Below are 15,381 nucleotides of genomic sequence, written 5' to 3' on the forward strand. Positions count from 1 at the left end.
AGTTGAGATAAGATACTGCCTGCTGTCACACCAGTAAGCACACTAACCTGTAGCTGGGTTTTATACTAAATCCCTTCTAAGATTCCCTGGCTTTGCAATTACCAAAGAATACAAATAACAAGGATACAGCAAACAACGCAGGGCTACACCTGTGGCACCTGCTTTGTGGTGTGAAATAAAGGATTTCTGACAATATTCATGAAGAGGAGCTGTTACCTGGAAGAGCAAAGCACATGTGATTGTGCAGGGAATGAGTCAATAAGAAAAGCAGAGGAACCAGAGAACAAAACCAGGACCAGCTAGCAGGTGCCCCTTTGGAGGTGTGTGACTCCATCAAGCAGCTGCATTCCAGCCCCAGCCAGGCACAACATTCCCCCAGCCAGAAATGGTGACAGTTCCCGCTCTCCAGCAGCTAGAGAGCCATGGCAAGCAGCAGGACAGCCACAGATGGGCGGGGGAAGGAGGAGCCTCCAAGGCTGTGGGCTGCACTGAAAGGAGGCTCCCATGGCAGCATTTTCCAATCAGTCACACACTTACCCTGGGAGTTACCAATCTGCTGCTGGAGAGCACTGCTTAAACTGCTGGAGAGTCTGGGAGGAAGAGGTTACAAGTAGCTGCCATCTGCAGCAGAGCAATCACAGAGCAGGGCAATCCACACAGAGAACAAAATACAGGCGATCTCAGCCCAAAAGAGCCTCACCTGCCACCTCATTAATTGCAAGCTAGTCATATGCTTCATTGCACACACAACCTAAAATAGCATCCCACCGCAGGTTTTCCCCTCCAAATTCACAGCAGCAGTCACCAGGCACTAAACTGGTATGAAATGAAAGTTTAGGGGACCATGGTACACAGAGGGAACTTGCCTTCAGCTTACTGCAGCAGCCACAGCACCAGGTGGTTTGTCTCTCCATTTCCCCTTCCTCTTCCCATAAATTCTACAAGAACAATCAGGTTTGCATCTCCCCAGCCCCAAAGGATGCTCCAGTGCATTCCCATGGAAAGGTACCCAAGGAGCAGCAGCTCCAGTTTTTGGGGACAGTCCTTACCCTGTGGAGAAGGGTAAGTCCTTCTCTGTGGAGAAGGACCTTTACTGGAAACTTAGCAAAAGCTGATTTCGTTCACAGCACAGAGGGACACAAGTCTGAGCTCCTCTTAAGATAGTGTTTAAGGATGACAGCAAGTCCCAGTGCATCTCGTATGGGCACCATCTCGCAACCATAAATGACTCAGCCGTGATCAAAAGAGGGCAGAGGCTGCCAGTGTCCTGTCCAGGGGATGAGCAGAGGAGACACAGCCCTGGGTGTACACAGGATGTGCAGCTCCACGGGCAGCACAGCCACAACTGCCACAGCTTGTGCCCATCTGCCTCGCCGCTGAGCACAGAGACCCCCAGCAACCAGGGACAGCCTTTGCCACAGCCCCATCAGCCTTTCATGTGCTGTAGACACCCACTGTGGAGGTGGCAAACTGTCACGTCCTTGTCTTTCTGCAGCAATTTCCAATTCTTCTGCCCCTAACATTCATCTTGGCAGCCCAGCCTGGCTGTACATCACTAATCATTTGCATCAAGCAGACCCACAGGCGCAGGGCTGTCGCTAAATGAGCTCCTTCTGAGTCTTAGGATTTATGGCTGCATCCATACCACCAGTGCCAGGATGGCAAAGACTCACCCACAGTTTGACTCCTTTTACTGCTCTAAAAAAAAGAGATAATTATCAAGGATGAGCAAAAGAGCACGTCCCATTATCAAATAATTGGAGGAAAAATCCAAACAATCAAAAACCAAAGAAAATGAAGACTTGACAGTAGCTGAGGTTATGCAAGAAGAGGAAGGGAAGCATCATCTCCCACTCAGCTGGAAGAAGTCAACACAGAAGAGGCTGCAGGAGAGCAGAGCACCTTGACTGCACACTCTCTGCCCTGGGGTGTTTTGTTTGGTTTTTTTCTAAACAAGAGGTACAAGTCCAGGCTCTGCTCCTGAAGATCCTGTCAGAGATGGTCCCCAGCCAAGTAAGAAATCCAAAAAGCCTCTCAGAGGAGCTAGAACAAAACTTTGCATCTGGAGTCACGTATGACAGAACAACTCAGATCAATCTTCTCCATCTTTGAGGAAGTTTGGATGGGGATGGAAGCATGATGGCCAAGATTTGCCTCTTCTCTGACAAGTTAGCCATAAGCAAAGAAAATTTTAATTCTCCTGGTCCACAAATGAAAATAGTTTCTCTCACAGACACTGTCCAGTAGGAAGAACTTGAGCTGAAGGATTTTGTTTTCATCGTCAGAGCAAAGACAATGGATCAGCTTGCAAGGCAAGGCCAACAGGGAGTGTGCGTTAGACGGCTTTTGGGGGGGTTTAGATGGCTCTTTTGGTTTTCTTTTTTGCTTTCTTTTCTCTTTCTTTTTCCCCTGTGCAAAGCATGCCTTAAATATTTCTTTTTTTTTTTTTTTTTTTTTTTTTTTTTTTTTTTTTTTGGCTCTGTTTAGTCTGTATTTGGGTTTCTCCGGGGAAGCCTGCTGGATCAAAGGGCACTTGTTTGAAGGAGGTGCGCAGCTGGGTTTGCTTTGCGCGCTCCCTCCCGGTGCCACGTGCGTGGTCACCCAAGCCGTGTCGGGGCAGTGACACGTGCTCGTGACAGTGACACCAACAAGCATTTGCGCTAAAATGCCAAGTTTTGACAGAATCCACAAACACGCTTGCAAACGCCCAGGAGGCAAACAACCACCGAGGCGGCTGCGAATTGCACGTCTGCGAGGAGAGCTGGGGAGCAGCGATTAGCAAAGAGCGCTGCGGGCGCGACGGGGCAGGTAAGGGAGCGCTGACGAACGTGTGAGCAGGGAGAGATCACATTGCAAAACCACGCAGGGGCTGTCGCTTTATCCTGGAGCCTTGACAGGCACACACGGACCCCCCTGGCTGCACTCTGCTTGCACAAGAGCCTCCGACCCGAGGAGTGACGTTGGCTTGGGCGCTGCCTCCAAGCAGCCCCGGGCCAGGCGCGGCGCTGCGATTTGGCTCCGGCGGGAGCAAACGAGCACAGGTACGGGCAAGATTTATTTTTCCTGTTGGAACACATTCGTCTGCAGATTAGCAGTGGCTCTGTGCACAGGGAGCCTGGATACCGCCAGGTGACTCTGCTCTGCCAGCCTACAGCCGTCCGGATAGGCAAAGCACATATTCGGCAACACCCAGCTCTCCAGCCACTGTCTGGTTCCTCTGGGATTAGTGTCCTGCTCTTCAAGCACATAAACCCAGATGTCCCAGTGGGACATCAACCTGAAAACTTTTTTTTTTTTTCCTCCGGAGGAAGAGGGAAAAAACCCATCTATAAGATAGGGGTTCCCTTTCCTAGAGAACAGCAAAGCTGGTGTTTCTGGACCAAACCCAAGAAGGCTCTGTAAAATTCCCAGTTTCTAATTTTTACTGACAAAAAGAGGGCAAAGTCTTCAAAAGCAAACCCACAGCAATCCTCTACAGCTTCTGTTCTGTTCATCATTTAGGGGAGACTACGTCTGAAATCTAATTATCTCTCTGCAACTCCCTGTGCAGTTGAGGCAGACAGAGAGGGTTCTCCAGGGAGCAATTCCTTCAAAACTGCCTGAAACACCTACCTTGGGATGTGACCGACTCTCACTCCCAGCACCAAGGGATGCTACACGGAAATTACTCCAGATCCTGTCTTCTGGGACACGTGAGTCAGACTGCAACTTTACACTCAGCAGAGCAGCTTGTCCTTCCCAGTATTAGCCTCTTCAAACACTTGGAGGTCAAGAAACATCTTTGGTGTGTGTTGACCTAAGGGACTACAACAAAGCTACAATCAGTCAGCGAGAGGAGGCTATTTCAAGGTTTGTGTTTTATTTTTCTTTCTTTCCCCAGATTATGGCAATCTAATAACTGGATTTAGAGCTCCCATCCAGCCACACAACAGTTTGCTTTTCCATTCATTGGCTCCAGAAATGTCCCTTGTTCAGGGACAGCTGCTGAGACATGAACAGAATATAACACGCTCTTAGGGGCAGTGGGGGAAGTGCCCCTCTTGCCACATCACTGGCCTGCAGCAGGAGAGGTTCCTCAGAAGTGCACCGTGATCACTCTGCTACAAGAAAATCACTGCTTTGGGAGGGGAAAGGTTGATGCAGCAGCTGAAGAACTCTTGGACGACCCAGCTTGCCACTCACTCTGTAAGGACAACGGGGGGAAAAAAGAAAAGTGACTGCCAGGGACATGGTTCATCAAGGCTAAGCCAGAATTTCTGCAGTTTTTAAACATGAGGAAAAAAGGACAAAGCACATTTAGCTGGAGACAGAAGGGGAAAGGGCAGGAAAACAGGAAGAGGAGAAGCAGTGCTGACCAAGGCTGCTCAACCCAACCTGAAAGGCAATCCATGCTGCCCAGAGAGCTCTTCAGCAAAACACCACATCTTTCTGGATGACAGAAGAATGTCCTTCAAGAGACACCATTCCTGCCTTTCTAGAACCAATACATAATAAAATGTAATTAAGCTTAAATTTCCAGGGACAGATAATTATGGAGCCACCCGTAAAGAAGCAGTGCCATCCTTGCCAATGTACATCCCAGGAGACTGGGAGCATTGGTGAGGACTTAAGGGGACTCTGCACAACACAAAGGAGCAGATAACTCAGCAACATTTTTTGAGACCCTTTCCATCCACAGCTAATAGATAGGAAGAACAGAAAGAAATCAAGAGTACAATCACATTGTAAGTGAAAGATTAAGGTTTGTGTACTGTGGATGGCCACCGTATCAGTAGAAGCCACCCCAATTTTGTGAGCATCAGCATCAGGCAGACTGAACAACTTGGAAGGGACTGAACCAGCATGAAGGGAGGATGAAGGGGAACAGCCATGGAGCTGGGATGTTCAGAACAAAAGCAATGAAGGAAATGGACCAGTTGCCTGCTACAGAGTGGGTAACACATAAAATCACCTGTTATGAGCCATTTGCAGGCACAAACCTGGCACAAGGGTGTTACCAACACCTGGTGGAAAGATACACATGACAAAGCACTAACACCAATGGAAGGCAGAAAGGTACATGACGAGAGGAAGGGAAGGTTACCCCTCTGGCAAAGATGACAGGAATAAATTTTGAACCAACAAGCATGTTTACCTGCTCAGGCAGCTCAGGAAAACTTGCCATCTCACCCTACACAGGCCACTCTAACCTGAGGCACCAATGCCCAGCTCTGTTGCTCAGGTCCAGGGCTCTTGCATCCCACATGTTGCTCCTCACGTGAAGAAGTAACCCCAACTCTGCTGCTGAGCAGAGCCATCTCTTGACCATGGCAGGTTCATGTGAATCAGTCCTGGAAGCCAAATTTATAAACATACTCTTCCACCAGCTGGGCCTGTGTTTCCCAAACACAACCTTGCCCAAACCTCCAGCTGGGCTTGCAGAGCTCTGTGGGTTTTTCCCTGTGCTTATCTCCAACCCTGCTCCTATTAACAGCTAATTTCCCCTCTGTATCCTTATCTGCCTACTCAAAGAGGGATCTTGCAACACAGAGGCTAATTAGCTCCCAAAGGCAGGGTCCTACAGCACCTCACAACCCTCTGCTCTCCTAAAACCAGCCAAATCCTGTCAGCACCCCTAAATCTGGAGCCTGCTGCCCTGTGACCCTCCAGGAACATCTCCATTAGACCCAGCTCCCCAGTCCCTGTGTGTTTGTTGGGGACCTCCAGTACTACAATGCAAATGCCATCTCACTCCAGTAACTGGTGTAAGGAGAAAGGAGAAACTTCACCTGAATTGAGTCAATAATTCTCCAGGACCATCTGCCAAGGAGCACCACTGAGGCTTCTGTCCTGCCACTCACATGTTTGCTGGCAAACATCACTTTATTGTACTTATCGTCACTTTCATTTAACTCCAGCCCAGGAAGCTCCATAGTGGATGTCAACATGAGAGAGAAAAAGGAAATGTTTTCAAATTTAAAAGTAATATGAAACCCAGTAAACACTAAATTGCCTTGTAATCCCAATCGTTACATTTGTTGGTAGGAAACAGAAAAAGCCCAGCTAAGCACTATGTATTTAGCATTTTAAAGCTAAAAATAGCAGTAACTTCATCAGCAGGGAGAAGGAGTTTGAACAGAAAGTGAATGATCACCAGCAATTATTTCTGGATATTTTAAGTAAGTGCCCTGAAATTGGAAAAAGCAATGCCATGTTCAAATCCCTATCCTGGCTTACAGGAGAAATACAATCAGGTGAAGTATTGCAGAAAGGGGAGGAATGCTAATGGCAAACATAAAGAGAAGTTAGAGGTTAGAAAAGATTAGTTATCTTTAAGGAAGCAAGATGTATCAGGGAAGATTTAACACTGAGAAGGATTTTGGATTTTGAAAGGAGGCTACCCAGACCAAATGGTGTCTCCGTGTCTACAACTTCCTCATGAGGGGAAGAGGGGGGGCAGGCACTGATCTCTTTTCTGTGGTGATCAGTGACAGAACACAAGGGAATGGCCAGAAGTTGTGTCAGGGGAGGTTTAGGTTGGATATTAGAAAAAGGTTCTTCACTCAGAGGGTGGTTGGTGCTGGAACAGGCTCCCCAGGACAGTGGTCAGAGCACCAAGGCTGACAGAGCTCAAGAAGTGCTTGGACAATACTCTCAGGCCCATGGTGTGACTCCTGGGGATGGTCCTGTGCAGGGCCAGGAGCTAGACAGTGATTCTTGTGGGTGCCTTCCAACTCAGAATATTTTGTGATTCTGTGAAACTAGCCCACTCCATCAGTGAATATTGCAGACACATGACATCGTTCAAAGGTTAATTCATTACTTTTATTCCAAGATGTTGGAGAGTTTGGTCAAATTTCAGCAACAGCATAGAATTATAATGTAATACTGTGTTAAACTACACAAGGATATGCTTTTCACTTCATTTGGGAGGATGTTAAAACCAAATCACACTTCGTGCGGACTCTTCATCAGGCACAGCTGTGCATTAGCTCCATCACGAGGAGATATTTTCTCCTGAGTCACATACAGGGTACAGCACTAGACACCAGCTGCCTTAAATTAATGCCTGTATCTCCAGATCCATATAGCTTTTTCTCAAGCTTATAGAAATCCCAACATAAGAGATCTCTGAACCATGGACGTTGATTTCCAACAAGTCTTGGATTTCAGGAGGCATTCCTCAAGGCTGAAAGAAGTCAAATATTGCATCTGTTTATAAAAATATATAGTTACAGAGACTGGATAACTATAGGCCTGTCAGTCTGAGATTAATCCCTGGGAAAAGAATAGTTGATACAGAGTTAAAAGAGATTAGCGCCAATCAACACGTCACGAAAAAACAAATATTGTCAAATTAATTCTCATTTTAAGAGATTACAGTTTCCTTGATGGAGCAATAGCATTAATGCAGCAGTTCACCATATCACAGCTCTTCTCACTCCGGTTGGGCTGGTCCTGCTCTTAATCAGAAAGCAGAGAGCCAGCCTAGCATTCCCTAAAATAAATTAAAACCTGGTCAAAGGCTTCAGGATGTAAATGGAAATAGGAACTCTTTGGGGAAGCAGGGTCCAGCTGGGTCCTCGCATTGGCTTTGTGCTGGTCAGCGTCTTTACTGGGAGCCTGGGCAGTAAGAGCATTACTGAGACCACAGGTGAGGTGGAAAGGATTAGAGGGCCACTGAAGAAGAGGAGGCTGTGCTGCTGGGAAGCAGTGATGAGTCACCTGATGGAAGCAAACAAGGAGCAGGTCGGTGGCTCCATGTGGCCCCAGTGTGGGCTGGCTGGGGGAAGAGCCACTCCGAAAGACAGCAGGAGCACCTGGTGTAGCTTGAAATGATCAGGATTACCTCGTGGCTGACACAGTCCATGGAGGAGCACAGGGAATGTCACATGGGAATGGGAATGCTGCTGTGGCTGTTGCAATGTCCACTCCAGTTTGGCAAATGCAGCTCTGTCACGTGGCTCCAGGGGGATCTTGGCACAGCATGGCTCTTCCCTGCTGCTCCCTGAGCATCCAGTATCTGCAGGGCCATCAGAGGTGAGCAGGCAGGAGCCACCAGCCCTTTGCTTGGAATCTAATAGCAAACAAGTGAGGCTGGAAATAAAGTCTGTGCTTTTAGGCCCTGGAACAACCATCATGAGATTTGGCCTCTCTGTCACCAGAGAAAAGCTCATTCAAAGCAGCACTGGGCCAGGGCAACTTTGCCATCTCTTACACAGGACTGCAGCTTACACAAGTGGCCATAGATCATTCCTTCTGACCATGCAGCTGGCACCACTTCCAAGCAGTTATTAAAAATAAAAAAATACTGCTAGCTCATAAACCTTTAAGTGCAGCTCACAGTTGCATTTTTGTGGTGTGAAAGGCGCCCAAGGAACCTGCACACAAGCTGCAAATCACAGTGTAACACATGGTGTTATTAACAGCAACCTACAAGAAGACGCAAACTCATCACTAAATCCTGCATGGAAATCTGCTCCAGGTTAACCATCCCCTCGTATTTAGGCTTCCATTACACCCCAGCTGTTCGATGGTTCTTGCACCTCTGCAGGGCAGGAGGGGAGAAGGTGTCCGCCTCCCTCCCACCGCAGCTGTATCCCGGTCCCTGCGAGCTCCTGCTGGAGACCCACAAGAGGGCAGTCGGGGTTGCCTTTTCCCTCCGACTACATCATTTTCCACCTTAACATCCAGGGAAGCCTCATCACAATGCCACCTTTCATCTTCTGCGGACACTTATAGCTGCTTTCTGAAGAGAATGTCATTGGTGTTATCATATGCCACGATATATACAGGTAACAGAACATGTTTGCTGCAGATGAAGCAGCTATTTATAAATTGTAGTCCCTGGGATAGTGGTGGTACGTGGGGCAGCCTGTTTTAGAGCTGCATCAGCCAAGAGGCTCCCCAGATCCCATGGCTGATTATGCTGGTGTTTGTAGTATCGGAGTGTCCATAAAGTCCATGCTACGTTTTTGGAGACTGAAGCTGCTTCTCCTGTTTTATTTATTTGGAAAGGTCAAAATGATTGTATTAGGTACAGATACAAAATATGAGAAAAAAATACATCTCTCCTTCTGAGCTGAGGAGAAATGATACACCATTATCAGTGCTGAACTCCAAGACCACATTCACCACTACAGGTTTCACTCAGGTATTATCATTATACTATCATTAGTATTATATAGCTGCCTTTGACAGCCCTTGAAACTTCCTTACCTCCTGTTACCACCTCCCTCCCTTTTTTTACCTCTCCAAAACAAGGACCACACAGTACTGCTTTCCCCTTCTCCTGCACAGCCCAGCCTCCAGGTACAGAAGCTTTCCACCTTCATCCTCTCCAGTTCCTCCACCCATTCCATCTCTGCTCTCCCTCCTGCCTGTTCCCTGTCTCTTGTCTTCTCCTTACTTCCTCACCCTCTTGTGCATCTCTCCTCAAAACAGGAGGAGCTTCATATGCAGCTTAACTCCGTCCTTGCCTGTCCAAGCACAGCACCATCTCCCCTTATCTCAAAAATACTCTGTATTTTCACTGTCTGGAGCTGTTTTTCTCCAAATCCATCCAAAATCCTTTCCAATTTGTCTTTGTTTCATGTTTTAGATATCTTCTACAATGAGTCAGAGCCAGAAGATTCTTTTTGAAGAAAACACAGCATTGGGAAGGCCACTCCAGGTAAACCATTCAAAAGCAACAAAAAAGGCAGCGGGGGAAGAAAGGGGGAAGTTTCTCTGCATTTGACCCTCCACAAGTCAGAATCGCGAAATCCTTTTGGTAACACTGTATCACACCAAGAAGAATCAGAAAACAGGAGCTAGCCTCACAAACCTTAGGGAGATAGCCCTGCCCTGAGACACACAGCTCTGCTGGGGAAGTAAGTGGGAGCCCATCAGGCAGGAGCAGACATGGGCTCTGTGGCAGCAGCAAAGCCACTGCTTACACAGGCAACTGCTTTTGCTGGTCATGCACAAGTATTTTGTGTTTGCATTGGTCACCAAGGCCTGTGCTCCAAGTTTCCCAGCTCCCATTCTGCTTGCTTTCTTTCTTTGCATTATTACAGAGCAGCCCTGTAATGGGTGTTTTTATTACACGTTGTCCCTCCCCACAGAGCTCTGGAGGTAAATACAAGACAGAGGCACCAGGGATATGGAGAACAGGGGCACAACAAAACAGGGGTTAGAGCCCTGCCCTGCCATTGTATGACAAGTGTGGGGAATTAAGACTACTTCCTTCCCTGTAATCCTTCAGGCAACATTAGAAAGTGTTTGTCGTTTCTCGGACTAAAATGCACAAAGGAATTTCAGTGGTAGGGAGAGTGATACAAGAAAACAAGGTCTCCCATTGTCAGATGCAGTGCTCCCAGCCAAGCCAGCTGCTCCGGGACTGCTGCTGCATGTTTGGCCACAGCTACCACTTTCCTGCACCAGGCAAACTCCTCAGTGTGGACTCGAGCACCAGGATCTGCTCTACGCCTGCCAAGGTAGTCCCTGCACACAGCTGCTGGGTTAGCGCTGCTTGGGCTGATGTGCCAGATACTGAAACAACACAACATTAAAAAAAAGAGTTCATAAAACCATTTCAGCAGGCTGCCCTCACCCCAGCTACATTTCAGGAGCAGACAACAGTAGCAACTAAAATGCACTGACATGTGAAGGTCCCAGCAGTAATGGGGAAGGTCAGAGATGGCATGAGCAGTGATAATCCACCCAGCAAAGCTTCCTGGGACAGGAGTGACAGGGTCAGCAAATCAGATGATCCAGGCAGGTAAACACTTTCACATACAAACATTTTACTAAGATGGAGTTAAAATGGTCTTCCTTCCTGCTACTATTCTCAAGGCCTCCCACCAATTTTTGATGTTTACGGGTTAACTAAAGGAAGCTCACTGAGGCAAAGTGGAACAAGTCACAGGAGTTAAATCCACACTGTAACTGGAAAAATGCACATTTCACAAGTGTACATGTGTCACACGGGCACTTTTACCCACATGGAAACAGCCATTAACTAGCTGGTTTCACCTTAAAAAGTTAAAAAGCTAAGAGGAGAAACCTTCACTGTTTGCCAAGATCCCCAAGTACACACATCACATGCAATGCTTTTCTGGAAACGCAGAGGTAAAAGCAATAAAGATATTGCAAATTATCCTTAATTCGCCTTTCACCCAATTTCTGTCAAACAATGCAAACTGTTTTCAAACACGTCTTCTACCTAGGTGAAGATAAACATGAAATTCAGACAGCTGACTTGCAACAAGCATCTAATTTTGACCTTAGAACTACGTTCTTCACCTAAAAGGCAAGCTGCGCACAATTTACTGAATTTTAAACCCAAATTTGGAGGCCACTTGAGAGCTAAGACAGACAAGAACTGATTAATCAAACAGCAGTTTTCAGAACTGGAAGACAGTACTTTCACAAAAAACAACATAACAAAAATATCAAAGACCAATTTTATTTATCTTTTTTTTGGCACAAAACTTACAAGAACCATTTTGTTCCCTTCTTAAATTTAGTACAACTAGCAAGGAAAAAAAAAGGCATACTAATACATTTAATGAGCTGTACAGCAAGTGACGTGTGGAAAGAGGCACCAGAAAGATCTACCAAAAATCAAAGTGCATGAAAAATACCTACTCTGAGCGCCTCATGGTATTGTATTAAGGCACCACTCCTTTAGAAGGTTTACTGAATACATCAAGTGTGCAACTTCTTGGTTTGGAATGTAAGAGTCCTTCAGCCTGTTTCGGAACCAGGTACTGCGACCTCTGCACGGAACAACACTTCTCCTTGTAAATGTTAAATGGAGAGGCCTCTTCCTGCCCAACATCGTCTCTCAGCCAGGTGTGTCACTGTCATATGCTTTGAAAAAGCCAACACAGGTTATCAGAGTGACCAGCATTTTACTTCAGAGTTTTAAGCTGTAGTGTACACCAGGCCTATGGATTCTTTACAATGGTTTTATAGAAAAGAAATGCTGCAGAGACAAAAGTAACATGGGACATATCAGGAACTACATTTAGATAAGTTTTATCAAAAGAACATGTAAGCACTTTCTGGAGTATCTCTTAAAAAAAAAAATCTGAGTAGTGTTATAAGCCAGAATAATTAAATACACTTTTCAACAGAATATTACAAAGCTTTCTCCATGACTAGCAATCAATTCTGACAATTCCACAAGACTTCAGGAACTTTCAGTACAGATGTAGAAAAAGCCCAATATTAGACAGTAGTGATTTTCATAATTAGAAACATTTAATGCAAATACCTGCAACTGCAAATCATGTCATACAGGTGTGTATACACACACACACACACACATTGAAACATCATTACAAGGGCCAAACAGACACCTTGGTTCATTGTGGATTCTGCACATCACTGCTCTGAAGTACTACAGAAGCTGCAGGGTTTTTATTTCAGCACCTTCATTAGGAACTATTTGTTCAAGAACCAAACCACTTCAGTCACAAGAAGGTGCCACAGGCCAGATTCACATCTAGTGTAAACAGGTTCCAAACAACCAAACAGAAGTTGCATCTGCTTCTTACCAGCTTTGACTTTGGTTTTGCTGCTCAGCTGGATCACCAGTCTCCTTTACTTGCAGAAAGAAGTTTAATAAGAAATCAATGCCCGTATCAAAACTGAAGTGGGAACCAGTAAATGCAGAATATTGTTATCAAACCACTGTACAACACCTCTACTGTAGAGAGTTTCAAACATCTCAGGAGCTTGAGACTGCTTAACCTGAACTCTGGAAAAGTATTTTTCTCTATGGACATGCAAAGGCATTTAAATATGAACTCTAGGAATTACAATATTTCATTTTTTGTCCTTACGGTGTAAACCTCGAGAACACAACTGTGTGCCCCATTATAAAACCAAAGAACCCTTGAGCATTAAAAATTCTAAACAGCAAGGGCTGGAAAGAAGGGCATCTGGAAGTGATCTACACATTACAGAGCATGGTGTTTCACAAGTCTCCGAACAGTTCAGTTCATACTTGCTGGGATAAGTTTCCCTATACCTTTGTCCCAGTACAGAGCTGTAGTTTTCAGTAACTCTTTAACCCCTGCATTATTTGCTCCCACATATAAAACATGCCACAGAAGTGGCAGTCAGGGCTAAACATTTAACAACATGTCCTTTTCATCCTTTATTAACAATTACATTTATTTCATGATTTGTATGTAAGTCATGTAGCAACTTAACATTGGTGTTATATACTGTGCTTCCATTCTCTGGCACTTGGAGGAGAAACTCATTTCCAGACAATCACATCTTGCTGAAGCATTCCTTTGCATTTGTCCAAACTTGAATTCCCTTTTAAAAAAACAATTAAAAAATCAATAGGTGGGAATATACTTTATTTGCAAACCTCATCCACAGACTTTCTTCTACAGAAGACTCTACAAAGAAGTCCCATAGAACTTCACACAAGAATAGGGCAGAGACCACAATGAAATTGGACAACAAATGTCTACTTTATATATACATATCTATCTATATATATATATACACACACACACATATATATATACAGACACATCAACATTAACATGTCACTGAGTTCAAGTGGGATGGAATATGTGGGAGGTTTTATGCTAGTGATTTCCAATCTTCTGTGACTGCCACGTTCCTAGTTATTGAAAGTCTGCATCTGTCCCCCTGCTGATATGATAAATATACTGGCCTGGCCTTTCGCAAGCCAAACATACCTTTTTGCACATGCTAATCTGCATAACAGCATAGCTTATAAGTGCCTCCTTCAAATCGTGATTCTTTTGCTCCTTAAACCGTTCAATGTCAGCCCAGGCACTTTTCACAAAGTCTCTGAAATTAAAAGCAATTATCTCTGTTAGTAAGTGTTTTAAGTGTTCCATCCTCAGCTCACATTCCTTATTCTGGACTCTCAGCAGAGAAGCTGTGTTTGACAGCAAGTAAACCAAGTCCTGCAATTATTATGTATCCTTTGGTGTATCCTCATTTAATAACTGGTACTACTACCTAATTCTCCATCTTATTCTTAAGGTTTTTAACCTAGAGAATCAGTTTCACAGGACACATTAGGATGTTTGTTTGGTGGGGTTTTTTCCCCAGGAAGCATCACTGCCATAGAAGCAGCGTAAGTCAGAATACACATTTTTCTTCAGATTCCTTTGGGGTAACCAAATCTTTATGCAGACATTCAGCACAAAACATTGCATGTTTCTTTTTCAGTTGTCAAGTCAGAATCTTCATCTTCCCAATGTGAAAACTCAGGATGCAAGACTGTCAAGTACAGCAAACATGCAAATTTAACTTGGACAATTCACTTCAGAAACTAATTTTGGTTTGGTGATTTGTGGTCAGGTCTCTTTAACAAAAATAGAGGCAGATATCTGTAATTTATACTTTCATTTGTGCTGGACTTTACATACAAGGCAAGTATTCACTTGAAAATTGCTTCCAGAGCTACAAAAGCACATCTCCAATACATCTGTCAAAATGATTAAGAAATTGCATTTACTGTTGTTTTGAACTATTCATGAACCAGTCTTATCTTTCCAGCTCTAACACTAACACATTAGGAGATACCACGTTTACCCCTTGTGTTATATGACAAACGTGCTTTGACACAATCACATCACCTTAGGAATGTTAGCTTCTATTTTTCATTTTTGCATTCCTGAAGAAAATTTCATTAGAGCACCAAGAAGCAGTTACTCAAACACAACTCACCAGAGCTTCTAATCTCTTTCAAACAGGAGTCAGTTGTCCCCCATATGAGAGGCTACAGAATACAAGCTCAGGACCCATACACGTAAACCAAACTAAATACCATATTTGAAGCAAATCAGCTTTTGAGCCTCAGCCTACTCAGCTGCAGACCCACAAGCCCACCTGCTAAATATATTACTAGTTGAACATAAAAGCATGCAAGTTAGCCATTAGAGTGGGCTCAGTAACTGGGAAAGTCATCAGGTTTTACATAAGCCATACACTCAGACCAGAAGCTAACTGCATGTACTGCACTTTATTTCACAACTTGCAGCTGACAGGAGCTTTTATAGACAGCTCATAAACACCAAGAATATATTAAAAACACTTATAAAATGCAAACACCTTCAAGAGCATCCAGTCAAGGACTTTTGCTAAGACAAGCCCTGTGTTTTCTTTGAGACAGTCAAGCCCATTTACCTGCCCTCCAGATTTTTAGACTTCAATTGCTCTTCTCCTTCCTGTATCTGCTCTTCTAGAACCTTTATCTTGGCTTCTCTCTGCTCGGGGGTTTCCTGCCCAAAGAGCTTGCTGGTCATCCCCTTCAGGGAGAAAGTTCTCACAGTCTACAAAAACAAAGACACACTAGATTTGGAATTCCTGAGCACAGCCACAAGACATCAGGTGATTTTTACCGGCATTTGTGCT

At 44.9% G+C, this 15,381-nt stretch overlaps 1 protein-coding gene across 2 annotated transcripts in view; it reads right to left on the minus strand.

Moving 5' to 3' along the window:
* Nucleotides 1-11,410: 11,410 nt before the first annotated feature.
* SNX4 (sorting nexin 4) overlaps nt 11,411-15,381 on the minus strand; it is a 33,909-nt gene continuing 29,938 nt past the window's right edge. Inside the window, exons 12-14 of one of the 2 annotated variants that reach the window (XM_017820874.1) lie at nt 15,154-15,299; nt 13,692-13,806; nt 11,411-13,296 (exon numbers count right to left, since the gene is read on the minus strand). In XM_017820874.1, the coding sequence (XP_017676363.1) occupies nt 13,249-13,296; nt 13,692-13,806; nt 15,154-15,299 (309 nt within the window). In that variant the 3' untranslated portion in view covers nt 11,411-13,248. The remainder of the gene's footprint in view (nt 13,297-13,691; nt 13,807-15,153; nt 15,300-15,381) is intronic. The other variant, XM_017820875.1, reaches the window with a different exon arrangement.

This window comes from Lepidothrix coronata, unplaced genomic scaffold (genome assembly GCF_001604755.1).
Source record: "Lepidothrix coronata isolate B3197 unplaced genomic scaffold, Lepidothrix_coronata-1.0 Scaffold86, whole genome shotgun sequence".
Lineage (NCBI taxonomy): Eukaryota > Metazoa > Chordata > Aves > Passeriformes > Pipridae > Lepidothrix > Lepidothrix coronata.